The sequence below is a fragment of the Cnephaeus nilssonii genome, assembly GCF_951640355.1.
Source record: "Cnephaeus nilssonii genome assembly, chromosome: 9".
Lineage (NCBI taxonomy): Eukaryota > Metazoa > Chordata > Mammalia > Chiroptera > Vespertilionidae > Cnephaeus > Cnephaeus nilssonii.
Genome location: NC_137080.1, coordinates 70,273,728 through 70,301,652, shown reverse-complemented (window position 1 = coordinate 70,301,652; position 27,925 = coordinate 70,273,728). Strand labels below are relative to the sequence as shown.

General features: G+C 38.3%; 1 protein-coding gene across 1 annotated transcript in view; it reads right to left on the bottom strand.

Moving 5' to 3' along the window:
- Window positions 1-27,925, bottom strand: part of EYS (eyes shut homolog) — a gene marked incomplete at its 5' end in the record, with an annotated part of 1,363,978 nt that overhangs the window by 253,335 nt on the left and 1,082,718 nt on the right. The window contains 1 exon segment of the mRNA XM_079781621.1: window positions 24,068-24,217. Coding sequence (XP_079637747.1) covers window positions 24,068-24,217 — 150 coding nt within the window.

The window sequence follows — 27,925 nt, the reverse complement described above, 5'->3', positions numbered from 1 at the left end:
CCCACTATTATCTCTGTAACATCTCACCAACACCATGTTGGATTTGATGCTGGGCTCAAAGTTGGTTTAGTTTAAAGATAATGAGGAACTAGAGGCTAATGGGCATATTTATAACAGAAACCCTGGGTGCTTAGAGGTTCTGTTATAAATATGCCCACTAGCCTCTAGTTTCTCATTATCTTTAAACTAGAAACTGATGCACGAAGATTTGTGCCAGAATGGGCCTTCCTTTCTCTGGCTGCTGGCACTGCCTTCGCTCTGGCCGGAGCCACCTTTCCGCCTTCTTACTCTGCTCAGAGGCCCAAAGCAGCTGGAGAGGGGCTGAACGCCTGCATCCTGCCCCGCCCCCCGCCACTCAGCACCCGTGTATGCAAATTAACCTGCCATCTTTGTTGGGTTACTTTGCATACTCACTCCTGATTGGCTGTTGGGCATCGCAAAGGTACGGTCAATTAGCATGTTACTCTTTTATTAGGTAGATGCCTTATAGAACCACCTTCTTTCCTCAGGTTATGGTGTAGGAAGCAGAGGATCCTGGCGATCACTTCACTGATCTACTCCAAACCTCCTTCTGTTCACCCTACACTGGTAGGGAAACCATGGGCTTCCTTTTCCTGCCATGTCTTAAATTCTCTTTGCTTTGGGCTTACAGTAAAGATCCCTGTCTTAGGCATGTAGGAAAAATCTAAGATCTACTCTAATAGGCCTGACTCTTGATATATAAATGGAGTCTAAAGCAGTTTAGAATATTCCTTTCTCTCTCTTCCAAGACCTTTTTGCAACTGAGTCAGGAAAGTCAGTTGGAGGCCAAACCTGTTTAACAGACTCTGTTCTGGGTGGCACCTGACCTCTGTTTCACTGGGCAAGAAGCCTCAGCACTGGAGGTGGATGACTGAAAGGGAATGAAAAGGGAAATAAAGCCCGGCCAGTGTTGCTCAGTGGTTGAGTGTTGACCCATGAACCAGGAGGTCATGGTTAGATTCCCAGTCAGAGCACATGCCCAGGTTGCAAGCTTGATCCCCAGTAGGGGGCATGTAGGAGGCACCCAATCAATAATTCTCGGTTATCATTGATGTTTCTATCTCCCCCCTCTCTGAAATTTGTTAAAAAAGATTAAGAAAATAAAAGGGAAATAAAAATGCATTGCTTAATATCCCACCAGTATTATTCACCTCATAATACAAAGAGAAGGAATACAAAACAAACGTATTATTCATTGATGTTTTATACTCTAGGCTTACTTTTTCTAAAGACCTTGCCTTGCAGTCCCTGGACCCAGGGAGTAGTTAAATCAGTTGTACTAATTAAGACACAGGTTCAGTTAGTCTTGTTTATGAAACCTTCTTCCCTGAATATGTCATATTTCTACATGAAAAAAAAGATTCCAACTACTTTCAAATGTCCTTTTCAGCCAAAATATTGCTTACTTTTTACAACAGTTGGTTGTAAATCACATCTTTCCTATTTTCCTTCCAGGCCATCATTATAACTCCCATATTGAGTGGAAAGTATACTTCACAATATCCCCATTAATTAACAGATAATTCTGGTCATTGGTTAAACGATTTTGATTGGTCTGCTTTTGTTCACATTTGAATATGCCAAAGTTCTTTCATTACTGGCTTTCTGCCCATCAGTAATACCTCAAGGGGACTCAAAGCAAAAGCTTTCTGATTAGAAATGCCAAGAAAGCTACTATGAAAATGCAAAGAGACAAACTCTTCTGGTGGAATGTCAATTCACTTATATAGTAAAACACTCGTGTGAGGTGAGCAGCTGTACCCTGGCATGGTTCAGCTCAGCTTGAATTTTAGCTGAATAATTCTGTGCAGCTCCATTTGTTACTTAATGTAGCTATGAAAACATATTGGCCCTTTGGTCTTCGGCATTCGCCATACAGCGCTAAGAGTACTTAACATCCTTTTTGTTCCTTTTAGAAAAAAAGTTATTTTTTCCTTTTTTACTGTTGATATAGAATATTTTGAATGACTTTTTTACTTTGAAAAATAGAATAGAACCTCCTGGTGAGGACATAGGTTTTGCTGTGCCAGGCTGTTTTGTTGGTTTAGCTGTCAGATGAGCAAGAAAATAAAAGGGGAAAGTAAACGATTCAGACCAGATAGGAGATATGGTAAGCCAAGTGACAAATATAACTCCTGAGAAATGTAAAATAAGGTGGTTGAGACTAAATTTGGACTTTTTAAGTCCTCTAGGGATTAGCTGTATGTAGAACATTGCAGTAATCGTTGGCAGAAAAATTATGTTTCATTGTAATTAACCCAGGGGGAGAAGCGCTCCCTTCCTCAGCCACCTCCCTCTGTGAGTGCCCAGGACATTCATAGGAACAACTACTATTTTTAGTCTAGGTGCTCCTGGTAGTACAGTGAAGTCACCTTCATGATTATGGGAGCATCCTTTGTTCACAGCTACTTGAAAATATTTTTAAAAGGCGCTAAAAAGTGCCAAGAGCCTGGTTATAGTACTCCAGACTGCATTTAATAATGAAAAGTCTACCTAATCTTTACTTTCCAACAATGCAAAACGTTTTCCAGGAGAACCTTAAAAGAGTGAGTGTAAATATTTTAGTATCATTGATGGATTTTCTTTCTTTTAATTTCTATCTCCCTCGTCCCCCCCCAAAAATCTAATTTTTAAATATGTTTGGGCCAAGCAAGTTAGTAACAACAGTTAAATGGTACATATTTTAATATACAGATATGTAATATATTTGAGAGATTTTAAATATAATTGATGAACATGAGCTCCCTGTGGTTGGACTTGATTCCTTGAATCTTCTGTGCCTGCCTCCCAGTAAACAGTGACAATTGGGAGAGCTAGATTTCAGGGTTGAATATAAAAGGAACCTAAGGGAAAGATTTTTAAAATGTGGTTTGATATTCTAGAACTCTTAGGAATAATTATCATCTATCTACCTGTCATCTATCAATCATCTGAATCTACCCATCCATTTGGATTCACTAGAGGGAGAAAATGCTGTCTCCTTGAGCATCTTGCAGAAAAGTGAGAGGACACACGCCGTTGGTGCCCACTCTCCCCTGCATCTCAGTCTAATTCTGAAGTATGGATTTGAGTTGAAAGGAAGCTCAAATAGTATTCTCTCTCTCTCTCTCTCTCTCTCTCTCTCTCTCTCTCTCTCTCTTTTTGCAAACAGAAAAACAGCACAATTTATTTTCTTTCCTTTTACTGAAGGGAAAAAGCCCCTCTTAGAACAGCATTATATTAAAAACACTGCTCAGGCTTCTTTAGAAACAAGAAACAACTGAATGGCAAGCCCTGCCTTTTCTCCTTACACACTTAGCCTATAAAAGAAAGTCAACGTGTCACACATTGACACCTGCATTTGATTTGGAGTATGTTTTCTCCACTCACAAGTCTTCTTACCTGAAAAATGGTTTCTGTATTTACAACCTCCAGTTCCTTACCAGGAGTGAGGTGCCGTATGTCGGGAGGTCCCGATTTCAGTGGCGCTTTGCATTCTACTCTCTTGCAAGGGTCCAGGGCAGAGGTCAGGCTTAGCTTGCCAGTCACTGCAAATTTCCTTCTTCTCACGGTAAGCCACGCTGGGGGTTAATGATGACATGAGGCACCTGCCTCAGATGCCTTGACCCCAGCACAGAGGGCATTTCACCTAATGGCTTTTTCCCTGGCTCATTATTCTGTATTTACAATTAACCAAGCATTAAAATTAAGCACCTCTTTCCCCTGGTAAAGATGTTTTTCAATTGACGTCTTTAATTTTAAAGTAGGTTGTTACATAAAAAAAACAAGATAAAATCGTGGTGATGATATTATAAACTGTTTAGGAGGAAGGGGTAATAATTCAATCATTCCACTGGGGGATCAGAGGTTGTTAGTGAGGACAGCCTTCAGGCAAAGAGAGGGGAACACCAATATAAATAAAACAAAGCAAACACAAAAACTGATCATGTCACCATGCAGTAGGGAAAAGGGTAAATGAGAGAATCTTTACAAAAATGAGAACTGGGAAGGCAAGGCTCAGCTTTTCAAGAGGATGCTTTTCAAAAGAAACACTTGAGGAGCATTCAGAACCCCAGCAGGAAAGTGCCTATCTGAACAAGAAGCGCTTCTTGTCAATTTTGAGTTGAATATTAAAATATGAGACGTGATGTTGCATTACATACATCTCAAGGAATCATTAGGAAGGACTAGATTACTTAATATTTGTGAAATTTTTAGCACAGCGTTTGTCATATAGCAACACCTTTGCTATTTTCAGTTGGTCCTACGAGGTAGATACTAGTATTACTCCTTTTCATGTGTGTCTCCAAAGGCTATGTCACTTGCTTGGAGAAACTACATGTTCCCGGGACTGCCAGTTAGGTGACCACGCTTCTCTGGCCAAGGGTGGGGCTGAAGCACAAGCTGGTCTCCTCAGATGTGCTCTTCCTTGATTCTCAATTCTAAGTAGTGCGGAGAACGGCTGGAATTATCCACATTGTGTCCCGAAGAGAGGGATCTGGATCCTTGGGACAAACCCTGTTTTCTGTGCTTTTGGGTTCTTGGGCTTTTATTTTAATTCTTGAGCTACTCCATACCTTTTGAATACGTTCTGTTTTTCCACTGTGACTCTGGTCCTGCGCCGCTCTCTGCTTGGGCGAGGGACTGGCACAGAATGGAGGGAAATGTCCGTGCTGAGCTGGCCCCGGGAAAAGCTAGTGTTGGTAGAATCCTCTGTCTTGGGGAAGGGAGGATTTGAATGGCCCCAGGACAAACGTGCCTCGTGACTTCCCTAATACAATAAAGTCATGTTACTAAAGGTGGCCTCAAACTTTTTCCATCCATTATTCTGCATCATCTAAGTAATGATTACTTGTGAGGTCTGTAGCATTTGTTTGAGTGCCTATGTCTATCTTATAACTTTCTTCGTATATTTTTATAAGACTAACCATTCTCTTTGTAAATCTGGTCTCTATTTCCTCTTACTGAGCCCAAGTATTATTGGTTACTTAAGAGAAGGGACCATGCCTTTTTCTATCCACCTTGGCTGCCACATTCTAGCTTCTCTGTGTGCATCTGAGATGATTTCTGATTATTCCCCACCAGGTGCAGCTGCCTTGCGTTCCGAAACACCTGCCTTTCCGTTCCACCCTTCGTGTGTTGGCTCGTGCTGTTTCCCCCACTTGAAATGCTCTTTCTCTCCACTTCATCTTATAAAGCCCTACACCTCAAGTTTCAAGAGGCCCTCTTCCCTTACATCTCAATCCAAACTGATTTCACTCTGAATCCCCATTGCTCTTACATTCAGTACCTCACATTACAGTAATTATTTCATGGGTGAGTGTTTAAACTCCTACCTAAATGGTGAGATTCAGGTAAACAGTGATCAATTCTTTCCCCCCAACATTTAAATATCAAAAGTTTTGAACATATGAAAAAGGTTAAAGGAACTTCATGGTGTGAATAGTCACATGCCCACCTGTATCCTACAATTTTACTATATTCGCTTCATCATGTAAAAATCCCCCCATCTATCCCTTATTTTACTTTATTTTTGTGTGTGATACACTGAAATAATTTGAAGAAATCAGTCCCATTTTACCACCAAAACTTCAGCATGTTTATCACTAACTAGAGTCAACATTCTTATTGGCATTCTTGGGATTAAATTTCTATACTCCATAGCACCCAGCTGAGTAGGGACCATATCATAGAACATCAATGGATTGGATTTTGACACCAGTTTGAAATCCATTACAAACTAATAGTGTGGAAGCCCAAATAAATGGTTTCTGGACCTGTAGAGGTGGGTGTGTTTTATGGGTTTGCAGAAGAGGTATACCTATATGTACCAACCCAACTTGAGATCTGTCAGATATATTCTAGGGGGATGATCAGGCAAAGTTTCAGGAGGCAGACAGGTCACCATCTGATTGAAATACTAATATGGACCTGGTTATACTCTGTGCTTAAGATGCAAGAGCGGAATACTCTAGTTTATCTAAAGATATACATTGAAATAGGTGATAAAATAGCCCAAAAGACAAAAATAGGGTTCATGTGTACTAGCCTGAGCCACTGGACACAGTTGAGTGGAAGATAAACTCCTTTATAAAGCAGCACACACTCCAAATGGACCATTTGGGCTCAGGCAGATGGATCTGGAAGAAGGTGTTCTAAACCTTTGTAGTTTCTGACATCCTATTAGAAGAAAGTTATAGTGCTCCTCAGATTTGGCATCACCTTTTAAAACATGTTATTCCAGTAGTCATTATTCACCCCAAGTCCTTCCTTTAACTGATATAGTATATGTATATCTATAGTCACATCCTTATTTATAAGGATGTTTATTTATGTCACATGTCTATTTATATCCACTTACATTCCCTCATTCTTCAAATGACAGGCCCCTTCTCACTCAGGTATCTCTGGTCACCCCCTCTTTGAAGAGTCCTCTCTGTACCCTTTCATTTAAAAGGAAGGTCCACTCTCCTCATTATACTCTTACCTTGTACTCTATTTTACCTGAAATAGATCACAGTTACTAATTATAGGGTGTTACAAAAAAAGTACGTACACACACTTTGAATCATTATAAAGGCAATGTTTATTAAAATACATTTCACTTTCAAAATTGAAGTGAAATCAGCTGTTAAAGTGTGGATACATTTTTGGGGATACAGGGTATATACTTCTTTATTTATATCTTATCTTTCCACTTTACTAGGCGAATGGCAGAACTGTATTTCCCCCTTTTCCTATATGATTAGAAGTTATTAGAGTACCTGATCCATAGTAGATACCTAATTAAAATTTACTGAATTGTAGATATTGAAGATTCACAAATACCAGTAGGGAAAAAGTTTGTTCCAGTATTATCCCAAATGCTCTTGCTGTGTTTGACTCCTACCTTCTCACTTCCTTGTACTTTGTTCTATCTTGGCCTTTTGACTGGGGACTGCACCCAGACTTGACTTGTTACAAATCATCTACCACATTTCTGAAAGCTCTCATTCCTTTCCCATGCTTCTCTCAGCTAGGGGTAAGAAGGAAATTATATCTGAAGGAAGAAATTGACCACAAGCTGTGAATGATTGAGAACCTCACTTAATGTGTTAAACCTCCTGAGGATGTTTACATTTTACGAGAGGGGTAAACTGGCAGTGTGACTCAGCAACTTAAATAATTTCAGGCAGCGCATGTGAAATAGACCTAGGGATTTAGTTGACTAAAAACCCAATCTGTATGGTCTGAAAATTGAAAAACTCTCATCCTTCTTTGAGTGCATTCTATGTTATGCACTCTTACATTACACGGAATACTGACTTCCATTACCTGTGACTCATTTTATGGTAGCTGATATCTTGAAGAAGGTAAAGAATAATTATGATGGGTTTTCTAATCATGTCAGTTGAGGAATAGGTTAAGAGCTGGAAATAAGTAATTTACAACAGAAAGACTTAGGGAAGACTTGATTCACTCATTTGAAGTGAATGAAGAATATCTGTTGAACACATATTATATGTAGCACTAAATTAGGTAGTAGGGAAAATTAGTGATTAAAAACAAAAATAGTTCTGCTCACATACAGCTTAGATTCCATGGTTAAGGAAATAACTAAGGACTATTAAGTAGAAAAAAATAGATTTATGCTTTTCTTTTTCTTTTTTAAAGAGCTGATAGAGGACTAATATCCACAAAATTGCATGAAAAAATATATTTACTTAATGGAAATAAAACTAACTTCCATAGTCTGCAAACCTGGAATGAGATGCTTTCTGGTATAGCAAGTGTCCAATATTGTTAATATTTAGTTAATACTTTCAAGGTTCAAGGAGGTTGTAGATGAGAATCCAGATGCCCATGTATTCTATGATTCAATATCCTTGTTAGTCAACATCACAAAATTTCACTTATGATGACCAGAGACATAAGCACAATAGTTTCCATAAAAAGAAGTGCCTCAGGTCAGGTTTGGAAAAGTGGAGTAATTGGATTTAGATGTCTGATCCTTTCACAGAGGAAAGGGTAAATAGTTCTGTGGGCTTGGCATAATGAATCAACAACTGAAAACTCTCTTCTCTATATGTAATAGGACGTAAAACACAGGCTGCACAAAGGGGAAGGTAGCAGCATTAAACCTATACACGTAGAAATAGAGATGGGTGCAGGAGAAAGATTGCCAAGTATGGACTATGGTTGTACTTTTCCTATTTTCCTATTTTTGCTTGAGCTCCAAACAAGTCCATTTTCCTCTTTGGCATGAAGTTTCCTCAGCAAAAAATAAGGAGATGGATGACATTATCTTTAATGCAACTTTTAGGTCTTACATTTAAATATTTTAGTAAGTATTAAATATGTTTTATAAGGATGCTTAATTAAGTATTTTTCACCATTAAGATAGCATTTTAGAAATAAAATTTTATATCTTCTCAGTGGATCAGTAAGAACTATTGCATATAATTAAAATACCACTCTTCTGATTTCTGAACATAGCAATAAATCCAGCAATGAAAACTCTTTGAATAAGCACTTAGACATATTTTTGAACAACTCACATGTAATATTTTAAAGCAAGTATTCTCTTAATATTAAATTTTATTGTAGCTCATATACCTCTATCCATTTCAGTGAATTGAATGTCTCAAGTACATTTCAACAAAATTGGTGATTCCAAAGGCAATGTATATATATAAAAAACACAATATTCTTGCTTGAGAAAAATCTGAAAAATAATATTATTAGTCAGTCAATCATATGACATCTCTCCTTTTATTAGGCAGGAGAAGATTGTGTTGAAGTTGTCTGCTTTTCTGGGCTTTTAAAACTAAGTGTCCACCATAGAATATACTTGACCTATGTTATTTTCAAGGATGAACATATCTTTTCTAAGAGCTTTTTGTACAGTACCTAGCAATTATAGCCTAGTAAATTTTAAGCAACAGAATGCCATGACTTTTCCATAATAGCAAATGCATTAAATTAAAAAAAATTTTTTTAAATTTATTTCAGAGAGAAAGGGAGAGGGAGAGAGAGATAGCAACATCAATGATGAGAGACAGAATCATTGATCAGCTGCCTTCTGCACGCCCCCTACTGGGGATCGAGCCCGCAACCTGGGCATGTGCACTTGGCTGGAATCGAACCTGGGACCCTTCAGTCCATAGGCTGACACTCTATCCACTGAGCAATACTGTCTAGGGCAAAATTTTGATTTTTAATAATTACAGCAGCATATGATAGATAATTCATAAACATCTTTAGGTTTACCACAACTACATGTTTTGTGGACTAAGTAAAAATTATTCTATCTACACCTTATGTTAATTCCAGAATTGGCAGATGGTATACGGATTCTGTTTTTCTTTCAAAATGGTGTCTTAATTAGAAGATAATTTTCACTAAATTTTATTTTGTGACATTCTTTAAAAGAGAAAATGGTAATTTTGTAAGGCAAAGTTAAAAACAGAAGGTATTATATTTTTACTTTTATAATAGTTGAGTTTTTAAAACTGTTATGTTCACTAATTTTAAAAAGCATATTTTAAAATAAAAAAGGGAGAATTTTGAATATGTATTAAGAGTTTCAGGAAATGTGCGAAGTACAAAACATTTACCTACATTTATTGCCTATATCATAGTACATGATGTATTGGGTAGTAATCAGAGTTGAACTCTGGATTCAGACTTCCTGACTTGGAAGACTTCTGTGTGATCTGTCAGTGCCCTCAGGCTCTAGGCCTCCATGTCCTCCTCCTTAAAATGAATATAATAGAACCTCAGTGGGTGAATGTTAGAAATAGTTAATGAAATCCAGGTAAAGAGCTAAAAGTATGCTTGAGTAGTAAAAGCTTAATTAGTGGCAGCTATTTTGTTATAAATATCATTTAAACATTTTTGAAAGAAAAGAAGTAGAATCAATAACTTCTTCATTCAATCTTGAAGGCCCTCTACCAATGCCACCCCCCTTTTTTTTTCCTTTTCTTTTGCAACACAAATTCTGCAGTTCTCAGGCTAAAGTTCATTTGCTAATTTCTTATATGAACATTTTATTATTTGTGTATTTGCATATGCCAAATCTACTGCCTGAATATTCTCTAAGAAACTATATTTCCTGGCCTTTATCTACTTAACTGATCTTTAGTAAGGTTTCCATGATGAAGTCTAATTACTTTTCTTCTACTTGTCACATATTCACCCTTATATTCTTGCATAAACTGGGTTAATTCAGTTTCACATATGGTCTTGGAGGCCATATACCTTTATTAATACTTACTTTATTTCTAGCATTTTTTTTCTAGCATTTAAAAAATATGTTTTTATTGATGTTCAGAGAGAGAAAGGGCAAGAGAGAGAGAGAGATAAAAACATTGATGATTAGAGAGAATCATCTACTGGCTGCCTCCCACACGCCCCCACTCTGGGAATAGAACCCACAACATAGGCATGTGCCCTGACTGGGAATTGAACTGTGACCTCCTGGTTCATAGGTCAATGCTCAACCACTGAGCAACACTGGTCGGGCTATTTCTAGCATTTTTACAGTAGTTTAAATGTGACAAAAATAAGAGATCTGGGCACCATTTATTGTTTGTTTTTGGAAGTGAGATACGTGACTATCCAAAAGACCATGAGACCTGAGCATGCGGGGAGTGGAAAGTAAGGAGTATCCATCGAGGCTGGCTTCCAGAGGAGGTGGGCTTGCAGAAGGGATAGTGTTCACTTTAGGAGAAAAGAACAGTGAGGGCAATTCAGGGGAGGAACTGTAGCATTAGCTAAGATAGGACTTTGTTGGGATGGTAAGAATTGTGGCTTTGATGAAATGGGACAGTCCATGTTGGGTAATAGAGGAGGATAAAGATGTATAAGTAAGAAGCAGATAAAGGACCTTGATTATAAGCCACATATAATTTGTCCTGGAGAAAATACGTTATGAGGAAGGGACTCCTTTTAGATGCTTTGATTCGAGATGATCTCACTTTAGGAATATTTTAGGGAGGAAAATCTGAACAGCAATGAGCTGTGTAGCAGGACAGTTAAACATAAGGGACCTAGAATTAAATGGTCTAGGTCAGTGGTCGGCAAACCATGGCTCACGAGCCACATGTGGCTCTTTGGCCTTTTGAGTGTGGCTCTTCCACAAAATACCACGTGCGGGCGCGCACATACAGTGCGATTGAAACTTCGTGGCCCATGCGCAGAAGTCAGTTTTCAGCCTGGGCGAGTCTATTTTGAAGAAGTGGCATTAGAACACTCAAGGGGCCACAGAGCCGCATGTGGCTCGCGAGCCGCAGTTTGCCGACCACTGGTCTAGGTGAAAACCCTGCTTCAGTTACTAGTTTCATGACCTTACATAAATTACGTTTCTCTTTAAGTCTCAGTTTCCTCATCTCTTAAATAATACCATAAAAGTAACTACCCTTAAAGATATTGTGAACACTAAATGAGATTGTGTAAAAGTATTATCATAGTGTCTCTCAGAGAAGTGTTAAATAAATACAATCCTATATAATAAAAGCCTAACATGCAAATTGACCAAATGGCGAAATGGCCAGTGTAACAACCTGTCTCTATGATGCGCACTGACCACCAGCGGGCAGACACTCAACGCAGGAGCTGCCCCCAGCCTGCAGACCCCAGGCCAGCCAAGACAGGTGCCAGTGGGGACCACCCCCCCACCCCCCACCCCCACCCCCCGCCCGATCACCACGCTGATCGCCCCACAGATCGGCCCTGATCACCGGCCAGGCCTAGGGACCCTACCCATGCACGAATTTCGTGCATTGGGCCTCTAGTATGATACATATTATCATATAGTTATTAATGGTCATATTATTATTAGGTGACATTTCTAGTACATCCCTGTAAATAAATCTTACTTGTTGGATCCACCCCAAGCTTGCCAGATATGTCCACCTCAGAATCATCTGGACAGCCTTCTCCCCTGCTGTCATGGAAACAAATCTGCTTTTGGCAGCACAGACTTTTGTGCCCACTCCATGATCCTACTCATATGCTTTTTATACCATATTCCAGATATCTGATATCTCCCAAGACTATCACTTTCCCATCTGTGAAACTATAAAAGGAGGCAGGCTAGTAAGCAAGGAACTTCAAAACATTTCCACAAGAGTTAGTGGATTAATTCCCCTACTGCCCAATCAGTACTGCCAGGAACAATGGCTCTCAGAATAAGCCACAGGGCGCATTCACTTCACACAAAATATATATTAATTACCCCCAACTTTTCTTTAGCAGATTTTGTAAGACACATTGGAATATATGTTATGTGATTATACAGCCCTGTCAACAGCTTTTGGCATCTTTCTGAGAAATAGACAAATTGAGTATCTACATCATGAATATGAAGGAGATATGTTTGGAGAGATAAAAAATGGACTGGATAAGAGAAAACTTTTTCTTTCACCAACATATTGTATCTCCTTCAAACAAATTTCTTACACAACACTCATGATGGACATTTAATAAATGTGAATTGATATAGTTTATGATTTCTGAGACCTTCCTGTAGATTGAGAAATATATGTGATATCTTTGATCATCCTGTCCATTAAAACATGAAATCACATTAAATTCTACTGATAGAGCTGTGAAAAATTTTGGAGGAGATCCAGAAGATAGGGCCTAAAATAATTAAACGCTTAGGGAACAAAACCATGAGAGTAAGTTTATATAATTGGAAGGAGAAATATCTGTAGGAAACTTCATTAAAGTTTTTATGAAGTGTTTTTAATGAGATGTTATAAAATAAAAAGCAGTGAGCAATTTTTCTAGTCCCAGGGCAGCAATAGAAGAAAAATAGACTTATATGGATGATAAACCAGAACAATAATACTATACATTTGATGCCTTTCAAAGAACTTTCATATACATGATACTCACAGAAGCCTACATAACAGAAAATGGGTGCTATTATGTTTGTGTTTCAAAGACAGGAAAGAGAGGTAAAACTTCTTTGAATTGTACAGAGAATGCTTTGCTCCCTCATTTCCCCATTCCCAGGGTTCTACCCTTTAGGTGTCTTGTGCCTTCATTTGAATCAAAATCCTATCTAATAAAGAGAGAATATGCTAATTGACCGTCACTCCCTCACAAAGATGGTGGTGCCCACAGCCAATAAGGAGGGAATATGCTAACTGACTGCCATGCCCTCAAAGATGGCAATGTCCACAACCACAAGATGGTGGTGCCCAGTCTCCTCAGACCCCCAGCCGCCCAAGGCTGGTCCAAAGTGCAGGCAAGCCTCAGATGGCGGCTGCCCAGGGCCAGCCTGAGGCACAGGTAACCAGGGCCAGGCCAAGGCTTGCACTGCCGGCAGTGGCAGCAGCAGAGGTGGGATGGGGGCATCGCCTTCCCCTGATCGCCAGGTCGCCTCTTGCCCCTGAGGGCTCCGGGACTGTGAGAGGGGGCAGGCTGGGCTGAGGGACCTCCCCTCCAGTGCATGAATTTTCATGCACCGGGCCTCTAGTAGACAAATAAAGATTTAGCCTTCTGCTTTATGCCAAGGCTCTAGGCCAAGGCATACCCGCCTTGGTCAATACTCTATGTTCTAATGATGCATCACTGAATGGAATTATTTGTGGTTCTCTATGTCCATGCTGATGCACATCTACAAAACCAGCATTCTGGGTTTTGACATGATTAGTATTTAGCTGTTTTTTCTAAGAGTCACTATTTCTTTAGCTCACTCCTGATCAGAGAGAGTAGAACTATGTCATTAACATGGAGAATTCAGTCCTTTTGATACTATGGTGGAGGTTATCATGAGTGTAGCAATGTGTGTCTAGTTTATCTAACAAGAACATTAGCTTGCTTAGATGTAAGTCAAGTCTTTAAGTGCTGATGTAATCATGAGCCTCACCAGTTTTGGTGAATTCCGTGGTGTGCTGCCCTGAGTTCCCTTGGGGTCAGAGCGGGTACGAAGGCCAGGTCCCCTTGACTCAATTCCAGAAACTATGAAACATACCTACTCCAGTGTTCTTCTTAACCCTACCAGACCGCTGTACCAATTTTTCGGTAATTTCCGAATCTGCCGCTATACCGCTGTACCTAATTTTCGGTACTTTGCCTAGTATGTGAAAAAAATGCGTCACAAACTAAAAATAACCAACCAATCGTGGTCAAACCTCATGGTTAGCCATAGCAAATGTCTGCCCCCATGTGTTTGAATTGACTGAGTGGTTTGATGTGAGAAAATTCTGAAAATTCACAATAAAACGAGCGGCTGATGAACCAAGCACTCCAACAGGAAAGCGAAGTAGGTCTAGGCTTATCACAGTCCAACAGGTGATCGATACTTTGGTTGATTCAGACTCTGAGGTGGAATATTGGCGCTAGGTGAAAGGTAGACCTATTTTCTACAATGTCTCCAAGTTCCATCTTATTCTAACCACTTGTTTGCATGTAACTAACATTTTTCTATATCATGTTGATTTTTTTCTCTTTAATGCTCAGTAGCCCAGGTATAGGGGACAGTTAGGTTCAGGGCCTCAGGTCTGGTAGGGTTAAGGGCAGCTGAAACCTCTGTTGCAACTGCTTTCCAACTCAACGTCTATCTCTACTCAAGAGTGCTTCTCTCACTGCCTTACAGTGAGACATTTAACAAATTCCCCTAACAAACTCCCTGCATGCAAATCTCCACTGTCTATTTTCAAGGAATCTGACCTAAGTTACTAGTTATTAGGTCTCAGTGGCTGCGAACCAATCCTCATAAGTATAGGAATTACAATTATAGAATCTCCCTCTCCAAATATATTTTTAAAATATATTTTTATTGATTTCAGAGAGGAAGGGAGAGAAAAAGAGAGATAGAAACATCAATGATGAGAGGGAATCATTGATTGGCTGCCTCCTTCACACCCCCTACTGGGGACCGAGCCCACAACCAGGGCATGTGCCCTTGGTGGGAATCGAACCCAGGACCCTTGAGTCCACAGGCCGACGTTCTATACACTGAGCCAAACCAGTTAGGGCATTTTTTTTAAATCCCTCTCCAAATATTTTTAGGAATCCTCAGGGCTTCTTGCACAAGGGTGTCCCAGTATCAGACTTGCTCATAGGCAGTTTCTGGGCATCACCAGTCCAAAGCTTTACTTTTTCTTGTTCTAAGAATTCCCTACAGAGGCTATGCTAAGCTGGGACTGTGTTTCCATAACTTTTTCTGAAGTCTATGTACTAGAAGAGTTGAAATTCTCCTTCAGCACATTCTCTGCTACTGTTTTATTGGCAAAGATGAAGGTAATTGCTAATACAGTGCAAGCAGGAGGATGCTCCTTTGCTATTTTGTTCATTTGGGAGATGGAAAGACATTCCCAGGGCATGGTTGAATTCAACCCAGTCCATCACATATGATTGAAAATTTTTGTGCTCCAAATGGTGAGAGCTTTACCAAAGTGTCCAATAAGCTCCTATATAAATGCTTATGGTATTTGATGTAGGGCTTTGTTCTAAAATCTCCTCCTTTTTATCTTTGTAACATTTTGTCTGGAGTTCAGATATTACTGGTAATAGAATTAATCTAACTATTACAAAGTTAAAAAGTGGGAGAGACCAAGGACAGAATTCAGTATCTATATATATACAAGCCTAAGTGACCGAATGACCGGTCACTATGATGCGCACTGACCACCAGGGGGCAAATGCTCAACGCAAGAGCTGCCCCCTGGTGGTCAGTGTACTCCCACAGTGGGAGCGCTGCTCAGCTGACTGACCCATAGTCCCAGTGGCCCACCAGCCTGGTGGCAGCCACTCCCTCCCTCAGTGGTCCTGCAATTCCAATCTCCAGAGAACGGGCCAGGCACCGATGGACCGGCACTGCCGGATGATCCCGACAGCGCCACGGGCCTCCTGGAAGTCAGCCTTGGGCACTGTGGCTGCTTCCCCTCCCTACACAATCTGCAAAGAAGAAATGATATAAAACAGCAGGACGACTCCTGATCCTGGGCCGGCAAGGGTGTCCCACCGCTCCCCCAATAGGCCCATTGCACCCCGCCCCGCCTCCCCCACCTCAGGACGGGCATCAGATGCAGGGCTCTCCCGATCGGGACTGACTGGGCACGAGCCCACGGCAGGTGCAGCAGAGCTGGGGGAGCAGGAGCAGCAGGCAGGAGCGGCAGGTGGCGTTGGACTGCGGGTTTCGGCCCAATCCCCGCAGGCACCCCAAGGGACCCCACCCGTGCACGAATTGTGTACAGAAGAAATGTACTGTCTCATGATGACATCAGAATATTATCTGAAGAAATATTGAAAGTCTTTGTTCTATATTTATTGAGTTCAAACACTTTGGCTCAGTACCAGTATCTATCTATGACACCAGCTTTCAATTTAAAAAAGAACTTACTAAATCTTTTAAAAGGTCTTAAACTATTCTTCAATGTGTCTGTGTTAGGTGGAAGTGAGTTCACAGATCTTAAATTGTAAAACAATTTACCTCAAGAGATACTTTCTTTTTATTCAATGTATTGATGAAGTCATGGACAGTTTGTTGAGGATGAAGCTGGCATAGTTTCTTTTAGCTTCATTTAGAAAGTTAGATGGCTGGCCATTTTTTAAAATACTAAGTGAGATTGTCTATATTTTGAGTCCACTCTGTGGAAATTGTTCGAAAGAAGTTAATTAAGATAAATATATTGTCAATGAATGAGGCCTACTACTAAGAATGGGATTTAAAAATTTTTCACAGTGCCCTGACCGGTTTGGCTCAGTGGATAGAGCGTCGGCCTGCGGACTGAAAGGTCCCGGGTTCGATTCCCATCGAGGGCATGTACCTTGGTTACAGGCACATCCCCAGTAGGGGGTGTGCAGGAGGCAGCTGATCGATGTTTCTCTCTCATCGATGTTTCTAACTCTCTATCCCTCCCCCTTCCTCTCTGTAAAAAATCAATAAAATATATTAAAATTTTTTTTTTCACAGTAAAATATCTTTCCTGGTAGTCGTTTTAAGGCAGTAATCAAATATCCTCTAACCACAATGATAGATCCTAGTTAGGGAGTGGTAGGGGGCCTATAGAAGCAGGTTGGAAACTATCTGAATATGAAACTACATCACTGAATCACCACTCCTTAACTTAATAAACAATATTCCCTTGACTTTTTCTCATAAATCTTTTTCAACATGTTTAACCCTTTTATTTTACTGTGCTGTGTGGCAAAGTGTTCTCTGACTCTATTAAACTACTGCTTTTCAACCTAAATTCCCATATATTCAGTTTGCCCCTAAGTCTTCATTTGCTTCCTGTTATTTTCTTAAAACAATCTTGTCTTGAAGATGATAGAGTACACACATTTCAGAATTACACAGAGATAAGGTTGTTAGGGACTGAAGTTCATGTTGCCATATTTCTGCCACCATGCAAGAATAGTTTAAACACAATAGCTAAGATTTGGAAACAACCTAAGTGCCCATTAGCAGATAAGTGGATTAAAAAACTGTGGTACATCTACACAATGGAATAGTACGTTGCTATAAAAAAGAAGGAATTCTTACCATTTGCAACAGCATGGATGGAACTGGAGAGCATTATGCTAAGTGAAATAAGCCAGTCAGAGAAAGATAAATATCACATGATCTCACTTATATGTGGGATATAATGATCAACATAATTTGATGAATAAGAATAGATTCAGAGACAAATGGCAGGGGAGGGGGTATTAGAGAGCAACCAAAGGGCTTGTATGCATATATATTAGCATAACCAATGGACACAGACACTGGGGTGGTGGGGGCTTGCCCGGGGTGGTAATGGCTAGGGGGTGGGGTGTCAATTGGGGAAAAAGGAGACATATGTAAAACTTTAGACAATAAAAAAATTATATAAGCCCTAACCGGTTTGGCTCAGTGGATAGAGTGTCGGCCTGTGGACTGAAAGGTCCCAGGTTTGATTCCGGTCAAGGGCATGTACCTTGGTTGCGGGCACATCCCCAGTAGGAGGTGTGCAGGAGGCAGCTGATTGATGTTTCTCTCTCATCGATGTTTCTAACTCTCTATCCCTCTCCCTTCCTCTCTGTAAAAAATCAATAAGATATATGTTTAAAAATTATATAAAAAGAATAGTTTAAACATAGTCATTTCTGACAGTTGTAGAATGCCAGCACTAATAATAAAGGATAAAGAGAATGCGAAGACTTCCTTAGCATACATGGCTAATTCTCAAAACAATTTCCTGCCTTTTATTTTTTTGTGATTCTCTGCATTAGAAATTATGTTTGCTGATGATTTGCTGAAGAGCGAACCCTTGAATTTCATGTTCTCATCAGACCCAATCTCCATCTGCTGCTCCCTGCCAAATTCCTAATCTTTTTTCAAAACCCAGTTCATTTCCCACCCCACCCTCTGCCCCTTGGGATAGCTGTGCTTGCCAACTGCTATCTCCCTGTCTCCTCACGAGAGTGGCTGCTCTCAGGATGTGAGGGCTAACCAGTTCTCTGTCTGTCTCGGCATCTCAACACATGAGAAGATGAGAAATCGTGGACCTGAGGTTTTACTTTTATATCTTTGCTAATAGTCATTCCATTTGGACAGTTTGAACTGAATTGCAAGCAAGAGGAACACACAATGTAATTACATAGTTAAACAATGACTTGAAAAAAGTTTTCAATATCAAACTGGCCAGTCGAGTCCACTGAGATATGACTCAGTGAACATACTGTGTGGTCTCAGGTTTACATTCAGATTATGATGTCTTTGCTCAGAAAGTTCCATTTATTTCTGCACCACCAGGCACCAAACTGAAATTTAACTTGTTTGTTTCTTAAGATATATGCAAATTTGAAATACAACTATGTATGTTAGCAGAAGACTCTATCCAATAATCCTAAACAACACTAAAATTATCAACTTCTAGACCCACAGAGAGCCTTTAAAATTTTTCTTAAGCTTAATATTTTGTGAAAGACATTTTAGTTTTACAGTGGATATTCATAATTGAATATAAATAAACTACACTATAACTTGCTATCCAGCTATTAATGATGTATGTTATGTATGGACATGTTATGTGTGTTAGAATAGTATATTATATATGGATTAAGGAGCAAGAGCAATGTTTAGATTTATGTATTTACATACATGTCAATTTAATAACAAAGTATTATACGGTATTTCCCATATTGAGCTCTAGTTTTCTTACATATCCTCTAAGAAATACCAGATGGAGGAGCTGATGGAAATGATACAGAAATTAATATTGAAGTAATGGTTTGACCTTTTTAAGATGAAAAGCTTGCCAATCTTTTCATATTGACATGGCAACGTTTTAGGAATAAATCTAATATCTTTTAGATTTAGCACAGTTCAAAAGTCACCATCTGTTTCAAAAAGTGAGGGTTCTCACTATTACATAGTTTCTTGGCTCTACGACTAAAAGCAGACAATCCATATAACATTGACTATCAGGAATACGTGAGAAACTTTTATATATTTTAGAAAATCAGAAACGCAAAGGACTTTCTGAATTATCCTCAAAGCTATGTTGATAATACACTATGGACATTCTTCTTACATAAACTTGGGTAAGTCTCCTGCACATTCTCTATGTGGAGTTATTAGTCAATACCAGCAGCGCAGCAAGTTGTAATACAAAGAATTAAAGTGGGAAAATGGCAAAGCACTAGAATCTGATTTTGAGGAGAGTTGTTTGAATGGTCTTTGACAAATTAAATATGGCTATTATAAGAAGTTTTATTTTGTTCCTTTCTTATTTTTTATAAATTTTCCACTAGTAAATCTCTTCATTTCATATACCCAAAATCAATCCTACTCAGAATCCTTTTTTATTTCCCATTATTTTGAGGTTCATGCTGGTTTTGCATTCTAATAAATTTTTAATGTACTTGCTTCATCAAACAACTGTGGGAAATAATAAATAAGATAAAACAGGAGGTAGAAATGAGCCCATTTACAAAACTCAGCAGCAGCCTTTTTTTTTTTTTTTTTTTTTAGTCTGTTTTGTTTTCTGGGCCAAATATCTAAGAAAGTAATGTGACAAAAATGCTTGCAATGGTTTTACCGGGTTTGTTTGAGTTTTCTCAAGTGCTAGGCTTCCTGCTGCCCAACTATTAGAAACATTTCTAGCTTTTGTTCGATTGGTCTGAAACCAAGCGTGCGTTTCTTTACACTGACCTGCTACTACAGAGTGGCTGAGAGGGACATGTTGTTCTGCAGTCATGCAATTCTTGGCCAACATCCACTTGGCCTTGGATACCCTCAGAGCTTGTTAACCAAAATGAATGATTAGCTAGTAGAGTGTACCTTGGATATATGCATGGCTAACTTTACACCTCCGGATAAATCTTGGAGAAAATGGTGTCAGGTGTTTGGGGTGGTAGAATGTAATGAAGGTAGAATAGGCTTTGTGGCTTTTAAACATGCAGATAACACAGTAAATTACCTAGAGCAGTGGTCGGCAAACTCATTAGTCAACAGAGCCAAATATCAACAGTACAACGATTGAAATTTCTTTTGAGAGCCGAAAACCGACTTCTGCGCATGGGCCAGGAAGTTTCAATCGCACTGTACGTGCGTGCCCGCATGCGGTATTTTGTGGAAGAGCCACACTCAAGGGGCCAGAGCTGCATGTGGCTCGCGAGCCGCAGTTTGCCGACCACTGACCTAGAGGAAAGAATACAGGACTTCTTTAGAGAACAAAATAATAGATAAAGAGACACTTTTTCTATAGAACAGACACAAAAGGTGCCCAAAAAATTTAAACTTGAGAAACTTTAAAAACTTTATATATATAGTGTGACAAATTTTCTGAACTTCCCCAAAGGAGAATAGCCCTTGTGAAAACCAAGACTCTATGTGATCTCTTTCAAAATTTTTTGAAATGAAAGACAAACTGTGCATGAGTATGAATTACAATGTAGCTGTAGAACTGTGATCTCTGCTCCATTTCATTTGAGAAGAACTTCTATCTTGGTACTGAATTGACCTCAATCACTTCAAGTGGCTTATTTGAGTTTGTTCTACTGCGGTTATCTATCCTACAGCTATAATGCAGATTTAGTATGAAGAAATACTGACATGTTTATTCTCTGGGGCTAATAACAAAATAAAATTCAAAGCATCTTTTACATGTTTACCTTAGAGCTCATTTTATTAATTAAAAAGATAAGTCCTTAACCAGGTGATAGTATTTTATTGTTAAGAACCCTTACATATAAGAGATATGCCATCAACATTCATACAATTAAAAATAACCTAATTCACATGCTTTTTAGGGTAAAATTTATTATGAATTTGTATAGAAAGAGTCCTGTTACTGAGAATTAGGATAGCTAGGATGAGCTGTACAAAAAGACCCTTTAGTTTTAAACGACACCCAGTTAAGGATGGAGAAGTAAGAGTGGAGTACACAAGGCAGAGAGAGAGAAGGTGACATAACAACTGGACAGATAGGGATAAAGCAAAAGGCAGTCAGACATCAAAGGATGCACACAAAGACAGAAGTCTCAATGTGTGTGTCTTTCTCCATTTCCTACCCTCTGGAAGGAATATTTTCCAATGTATATTGTATGTTGTTGCTCCAAACTTCTAAGTGACTTATGTTCTCAATTACTCTATTTTTCTATGCATCAACACCTTCTGATTGACAATTAAACATGCTTAAATCTCTGTCATCTTACATTTCCCCCTCTTAACTCATCACCTCCCTCTAGTTACCATCTTACATCTTTTTACACCTTCACGGTTAAACTTTTTGAAAGAGTGGTCCACTCTTGTTATTTCAAGTTTCTCTAATCTGGGTTCTTACTCTGTCCCCATACAATGAATTCTTCAGGCTATGGGATCTTGTGGATAGTCCAATGGACTCTCAGAGCATCTGATAAACCTTTCCATTCCTTTCCCAGACACCCCACTCCTTTTGTTTGCCTCCTACTGCTCTAGTTACTCCTCAGATCCTTTTATAGTTTCATCTTCCTCTACTCAGGCATTAAATGCTAGCTCCTCAAGACACAGTCTGGGCAATTTTTTTCTACTCACGCTATACTTTCATCCATACCCGTGGTTTCAATTACCATCTGCACACTGATTTATATCTCCTATCTAGACCTCTTCTCTGAGGTCTATATCCATATATTCAACTTGCAAACTCTACTTTATGTTTTATAGGCACCTTAATCTCATTATGCTCAAGCCTGAACTCACAATCTTCTCTATCAAATAGTCTTTCATTGCTTGTTATCTCAACAATAAAATCTTCTATATGTTGCACAACAGGAAATAAGTATTCATTTTTGACACCTCTCTTTTCACTTCTGGTATTAATCAGTCATAATTTTACTCCTAATTCTTAAAATTTATTTTTTATTGTTGAAAGAATTACAGATGTCCCCTTATACCCCCACTGATCCTCTCCACGTGCTCCCTCCCTCCCCCGGGCCTTCACCACACTATTGTCTGTGTCTATGGGTTACTCCTAATTTTATTTTAAATATGTGCCATTGTTTGTTTAAAATGATTGTATTATTTAAAAGGATGACATTATCAATAGAAATCTCTTTTAAATTGTCTTCTAAGTTATTCAACTTCTCATTTTCCTTTTTTTTTGTGGGAATCAACTGCTAACCTTTGTAAGAGAGATGATTGAAATTGGAGTAAGCCCATTGCTCTGAAAATTTGTTTTATCCATACAGAACTCAGTGTTCCAAAAGTGTATGCTTAATTTAGGAATAAAAATTTCTTTACTTTAGGATAATTTCATCGCTGTCTTGTCATAATCAACCGAAGTGCTCATCCTTGATACCTCATCTCTTTATTCAGACATTTACTGAGCAACTTTCCATCTGATGCCTTGGCTAAGTACATTAAAAATGAGTAAAATACTCTCCCTGCCTTTATAAGGAGTTTTCGTTTTCAGATTTGTGTCAATTCCCTTGATTTCATTTTTCAGATTGATGCAGACCCTGGAAGTTTATTTGATTTATACAACCTTCATAGGTTAGCCAAGATTCCTGCTGATCAAACTTATCCAACTGTTGTATCACATGCAAACTCAGACACAAAATATTATTTTTAACTGAGAGTAACTTTAGACCATAATTGCTAGATTGCTACACTAATGAAGAATTTTAAATTCTTGGTTGGTAGGTGAAAATTTTGTTCAGTAATGCCCTTGGGATATAACCATTGCTTTTAGCCATTTCTTGCTCCTGAGATTTCTTTATACTGAAGCAAGAACTAATTTTAAGATTGATTTCCAAAACTTTATTTGTTCCAGAAAGGTATTTCCATTTAATATTCAGTTATTCCCTTTTCTGTGCAGTCAATGCTCCCTCCCTCAATTCCTAACAGCTGTACTCCTTTCACTCAATAGATATTTTGTTAAACAATTGAACTATACCTTAGCTTTACCTGAACAACCAGACTCTTTATTTATTTGTTCCATTATATTCTCAAAACAATTGATTCCTTTTGTGTACAATTTGATTGTATCAAATTAAATCTTAGTTTAACTTGTAGTTTACTCCACTACCCACTGAGCCAAACCAGCTAGGGCTTAATCACAAGGAAAAACAACAGCCTGTAATTATTGGAATCAAGAGGCCATTTACTCCACTACCTTGCAGGACATTTAATCTTGTCTAAAACATCCACTGAGATGAGACATATGGTCCAGGCCAAATGGTCCTAGATTCAAATAGCCCATAATATTTATGTACACGTGTGGTTCATAGGACTAATATATTAAAAAATACTACCATGTTTTATTAGTCTAATACCTATATCGTGGCTGTACTGTCATTAATAACCCTTCTTGACTCAGTAACAGGTACCTAACTGGTAATGGCACATGGGTTAGGGAGATGGGTTGGGGTTAGGGACATGCAGAAAAGAGGGTTTATATTAATTATGTATGTTTTGGATAGGACCAACTTTCAAAAACCCTTTGGACAGGATTAGATGCCCACTAGTCCTCCACCAAACTAGAAAAAAAAAAGAATTATCAAAACAATTTCAGATGAAACTTTTTGTCTTTCTGTATTTGGGTGACTATTATACATATAAATAACACTTAGAAAATAAGGCTCAGCACTATAGTTCAAAGAACTACTGTGGAGCACTTACCGTATGGTGATAGAGATGAATGCATTTGTGTTAGTGCTATAATTAGCAGAGAGAGTCAAGCTATTTGGGGAACTTCCACATCCATATGTAACTGTGGGCCTTCCTTCCACAAGAAATAAATGAAGAAACTGTTGTCCAAAATTTTTCTCACTACCTTTAGGAACAAAATTACATTAAATTAGTGAGAAATATAGATTTATTATATTCAATAGCAACCATTCATTCATCAGACAATTCTTTTGTTTCAGGGGTTATGATTTGGTGAAATCATAGGAGTGTTATTAGGTAATTTTTCAATGTAGCAGCACTATATTAGAAATATGCATTTTCCATGGTCTGAAAATAGCATGATGTTAACAGCATTAACTTGACATGAGATTAACATCTGACTCTGTTTACCAATAGATAGATGAATTTAACTATTTTGAAACTCAGTTTCCTCATACTACTGAGTATTGAATAATTTGACTTATTATTTATAGTTTAATTTTAATGTATTTCATAAAAACAGAAATGATAAATTATAAAGAAAAAAGAAACAATCTCCCTTCCTTCAGCCCATTTTTCATCTCACTATTCTTTTCTATTATATACACATACATACAAATATTTTTATAGCCTGATTTTATTTTTAAAACTAATTAATGTAATAAATAGTTTTATTCATCTTTCTCTTTCACTTAACAATACATTTTAGACATTTTTCCATGTAAGTACATATATTTCTTTAATGAATATTCTTGATTGGAGTATAACTCATACAGAAAAATCACAAATTTTGAGCATATATAGCTCAGTGAATCATCACAAAGTGAACCTGCTCATTCAAATACCACCAATTAAAGAAAAAGACCATTATTTACATTGTCTGAAGTCCTATCAATCACTACTTTCTTTCCTCCACTAATAGTAACCACAATTCTGATGTTTAACAGAATTACTTTTGCTTGATTTTAATCTTCACATTAGTGGGTCATACTGTATATATTCTTTTGTGTCTAATTGGTTTTGCAATATTATGTTTGGGAGATAGCATTAATGCTAAAGTTTATTAATTTTTTATTGCTTTAATATTCTATTAAACAAATATTCACAATTCAGTTATTCCTTTTTCTATAGATGGCCATCCCCCTCCCAGTTTTTGGTTATTATTCATAATACTGCTATGACAACCTTGTATGTGTCTCATGGATTGAAGTACATGTGCTTCTATTGTGTATATAACTAGGAGTTGAATTATTCTGTGAGTATGAATATGATTAATTTAGTAGCTATTGCCAGTTTTCCAAAATGACGTTTTGATTTAACCTTTTGCCAGCAGTATACTAGTAATTAAGAGTTATAGCTGATCCATATTCTTACCATCACTTGGATGGTCACCTTGTAGATTTTAACTATTCTGTGTTTATTATTGTAACTTTAATTTTCTTCACATTAGGGAAGTTGAACATATTTTCATGTTTAGTGGCTATTTTTGTATCCCCTTTTGTAAAGTGTCAGTTTTTATTTCTTGCTCATATTTCTGTTTTCCCCCTTATTAATTGTAGAGTTATATCAATGTATAGATCCAATACCTATATCTATATACATACGTATGTATGTGTCTAGGATACAAGCTCTTTGTAAAATATACATATTAAAAACAACTTCTCCAATTTTGTAGCCTGTCTTGCCAATCTTAAGGGTGAGTTTTGATGAACATATGTTCTTAATTTTAGTGAAGGTCAATTTGTCAATCATTTCCTTTGTGATTATAGTTAGTACTTTTTACATCATCTATTGGATAAAGTAATAGAATTAAAGATTTAATAATAAAATACAAGTAGCAAATCTATACTAATAAAAGAGTAGTATGCTAATTAGACCAGGAGACCTTCCGGACGACCATCCGGGTGTCCTTCCTGACAAAGCCAGCCAGGTGAAGCCACCTGGCAGCGGTCCCAGGCGCCAGCACCTGCGGCTGGCTTCAGCCCGGGAGATGAAGAAGCCGCCTGCCCTGTGGTCCTGGGCCACAGCCAGCTGGAGAAGCCACTTGCCCCGTGTCCTGGGGGAGAGGGAGAAGTCACGTGCCCTGAGGTCCCAGGCCGCAGCCAGCCGGAGAAGCCACCAGCCCTGTTGGTCCGGGCGCCAGCGCCTGTGGCCTGGGAGATAAGTCCCCTCTTCTCCCACATATTGGAGTCATTACTCCAATATTCCCCTTCTGAATTTCTCTCTGCTGCCCCAACCCAACTCCGCTTTTCATCTGTAGGATAGGGAACAGAGAGAACAGTATTAAACGCTTACATTTTTAAACAGGTAAGGTTGGTACTTAAACATAAAAATGGAAAACTAGAGTCCTTAAGGTAACAAAGGCTAGAAAGGGAGGGGACAGGGACAGGGCAAGACATATTATATCTAGCAATCCATGTGGGGACTGAAAACTTTGCAATGATGACAATCAGTGAAGATAGGAATCAACTAAAATAGTTGACAGGGACAATTCTTCCATCTTTGAAAAATCTATATCAAGTCTGTTTAAATAGATTTTCATCTGCATAATATAACACATTCTGACAAGACCACGGCCACCAATGTGGTCAGTGTTGTGCTGGTAAATGTTTAACAACTGGCTCTCAATCAAAGAAAACAAAACCCTGATTTATAGTATTGGCCAATTTCTGTGGCATAAATTCTCCATCCATGGCTGATTTCGGCTGCTAATGTGGTGCCACTAAATGCAGAGCTGAGGAGAAACATGCAGAAATACACTATTATATTTTATACCAGAAAGACCCAAAAGATATAATGTCAAGAGTCAGAACAGTAAAGTGTAGTAAATAATTGAGGAGTGATAAATTCAGAGTATGTATTACCTTTGGTTTTAATGTAATTTATTCACTTTCAAGATTATATAATTTAATTTTTAACAGTGACCATGTTTAACAACTAGCTTGCAAAATTCCTGAAAATTTGTGAGCCAGTAATAGCAGGCTCCAGCACAATGCTGAGTGGAGTATAATGGTTAAAGGGCATGGCTCATGGATTTGAAACGAGACTCAGCCACTTTTAGGTTTCACTGGTCAAGTTACCTGATCTCTCTATACCTCAGTGTTCTCATCTGTGTAATTATAGGACCTACTGTATAGAGTTATTGCAAAGATAAAATGAAATCTGTGTATGACACAGTACAGTACCTGAAACAATAATTCACTCAATTTGTTATAAACTGTTACTACCTCAATACGTTGTTGACAAAATTACTCATGCTGAAAGAATGAAATTTTATTGATGACAAAAATATCTTATTTTGCAATCTACATGGAGACAGTCAATTTTGCTTCCTAGGCAGTAGATGGTAATCTACTACTAGAAACTGAAAGGGGAAAAATGACCTCAATCAGTGTGATTGAGGCAAAGTATTATTAGCTGGATCATAAAGCAGAGAGGATGCCATACATTCTGGGATACATCTGCAGTAAGAGGATTCACCTCAGGTATTAATTCTGATCAACTAAGCATCAGACTTAAGATAAATGGTGAGAAGGATTCTGAGGCTGCTTCTAGACTTAGCAGGAACACAAATTTTGTACCAGCATCCTGTGTTTTCTCTAGAGGAGCTCATCATTAAGCCATTGAAGAAAAGCCATTCTGTTGTTTCACTGAAAAGATGCTTGATGATGCATTAATGAAGTGAGAACCTACCCTTTTTTGAAATAATTCTTTATGCTTTGAGGCTGTGTGGTAATTTTTTAAAATAAATCATGTGTTGTGAGTTTTCTGAATATTTATTCAGAAAATATTCTGAAACTCTTTAGAATATATAATTCTCAAATTTCATTTATCCTAATGAAATAATTGATTGTATATCTTGATTTAATG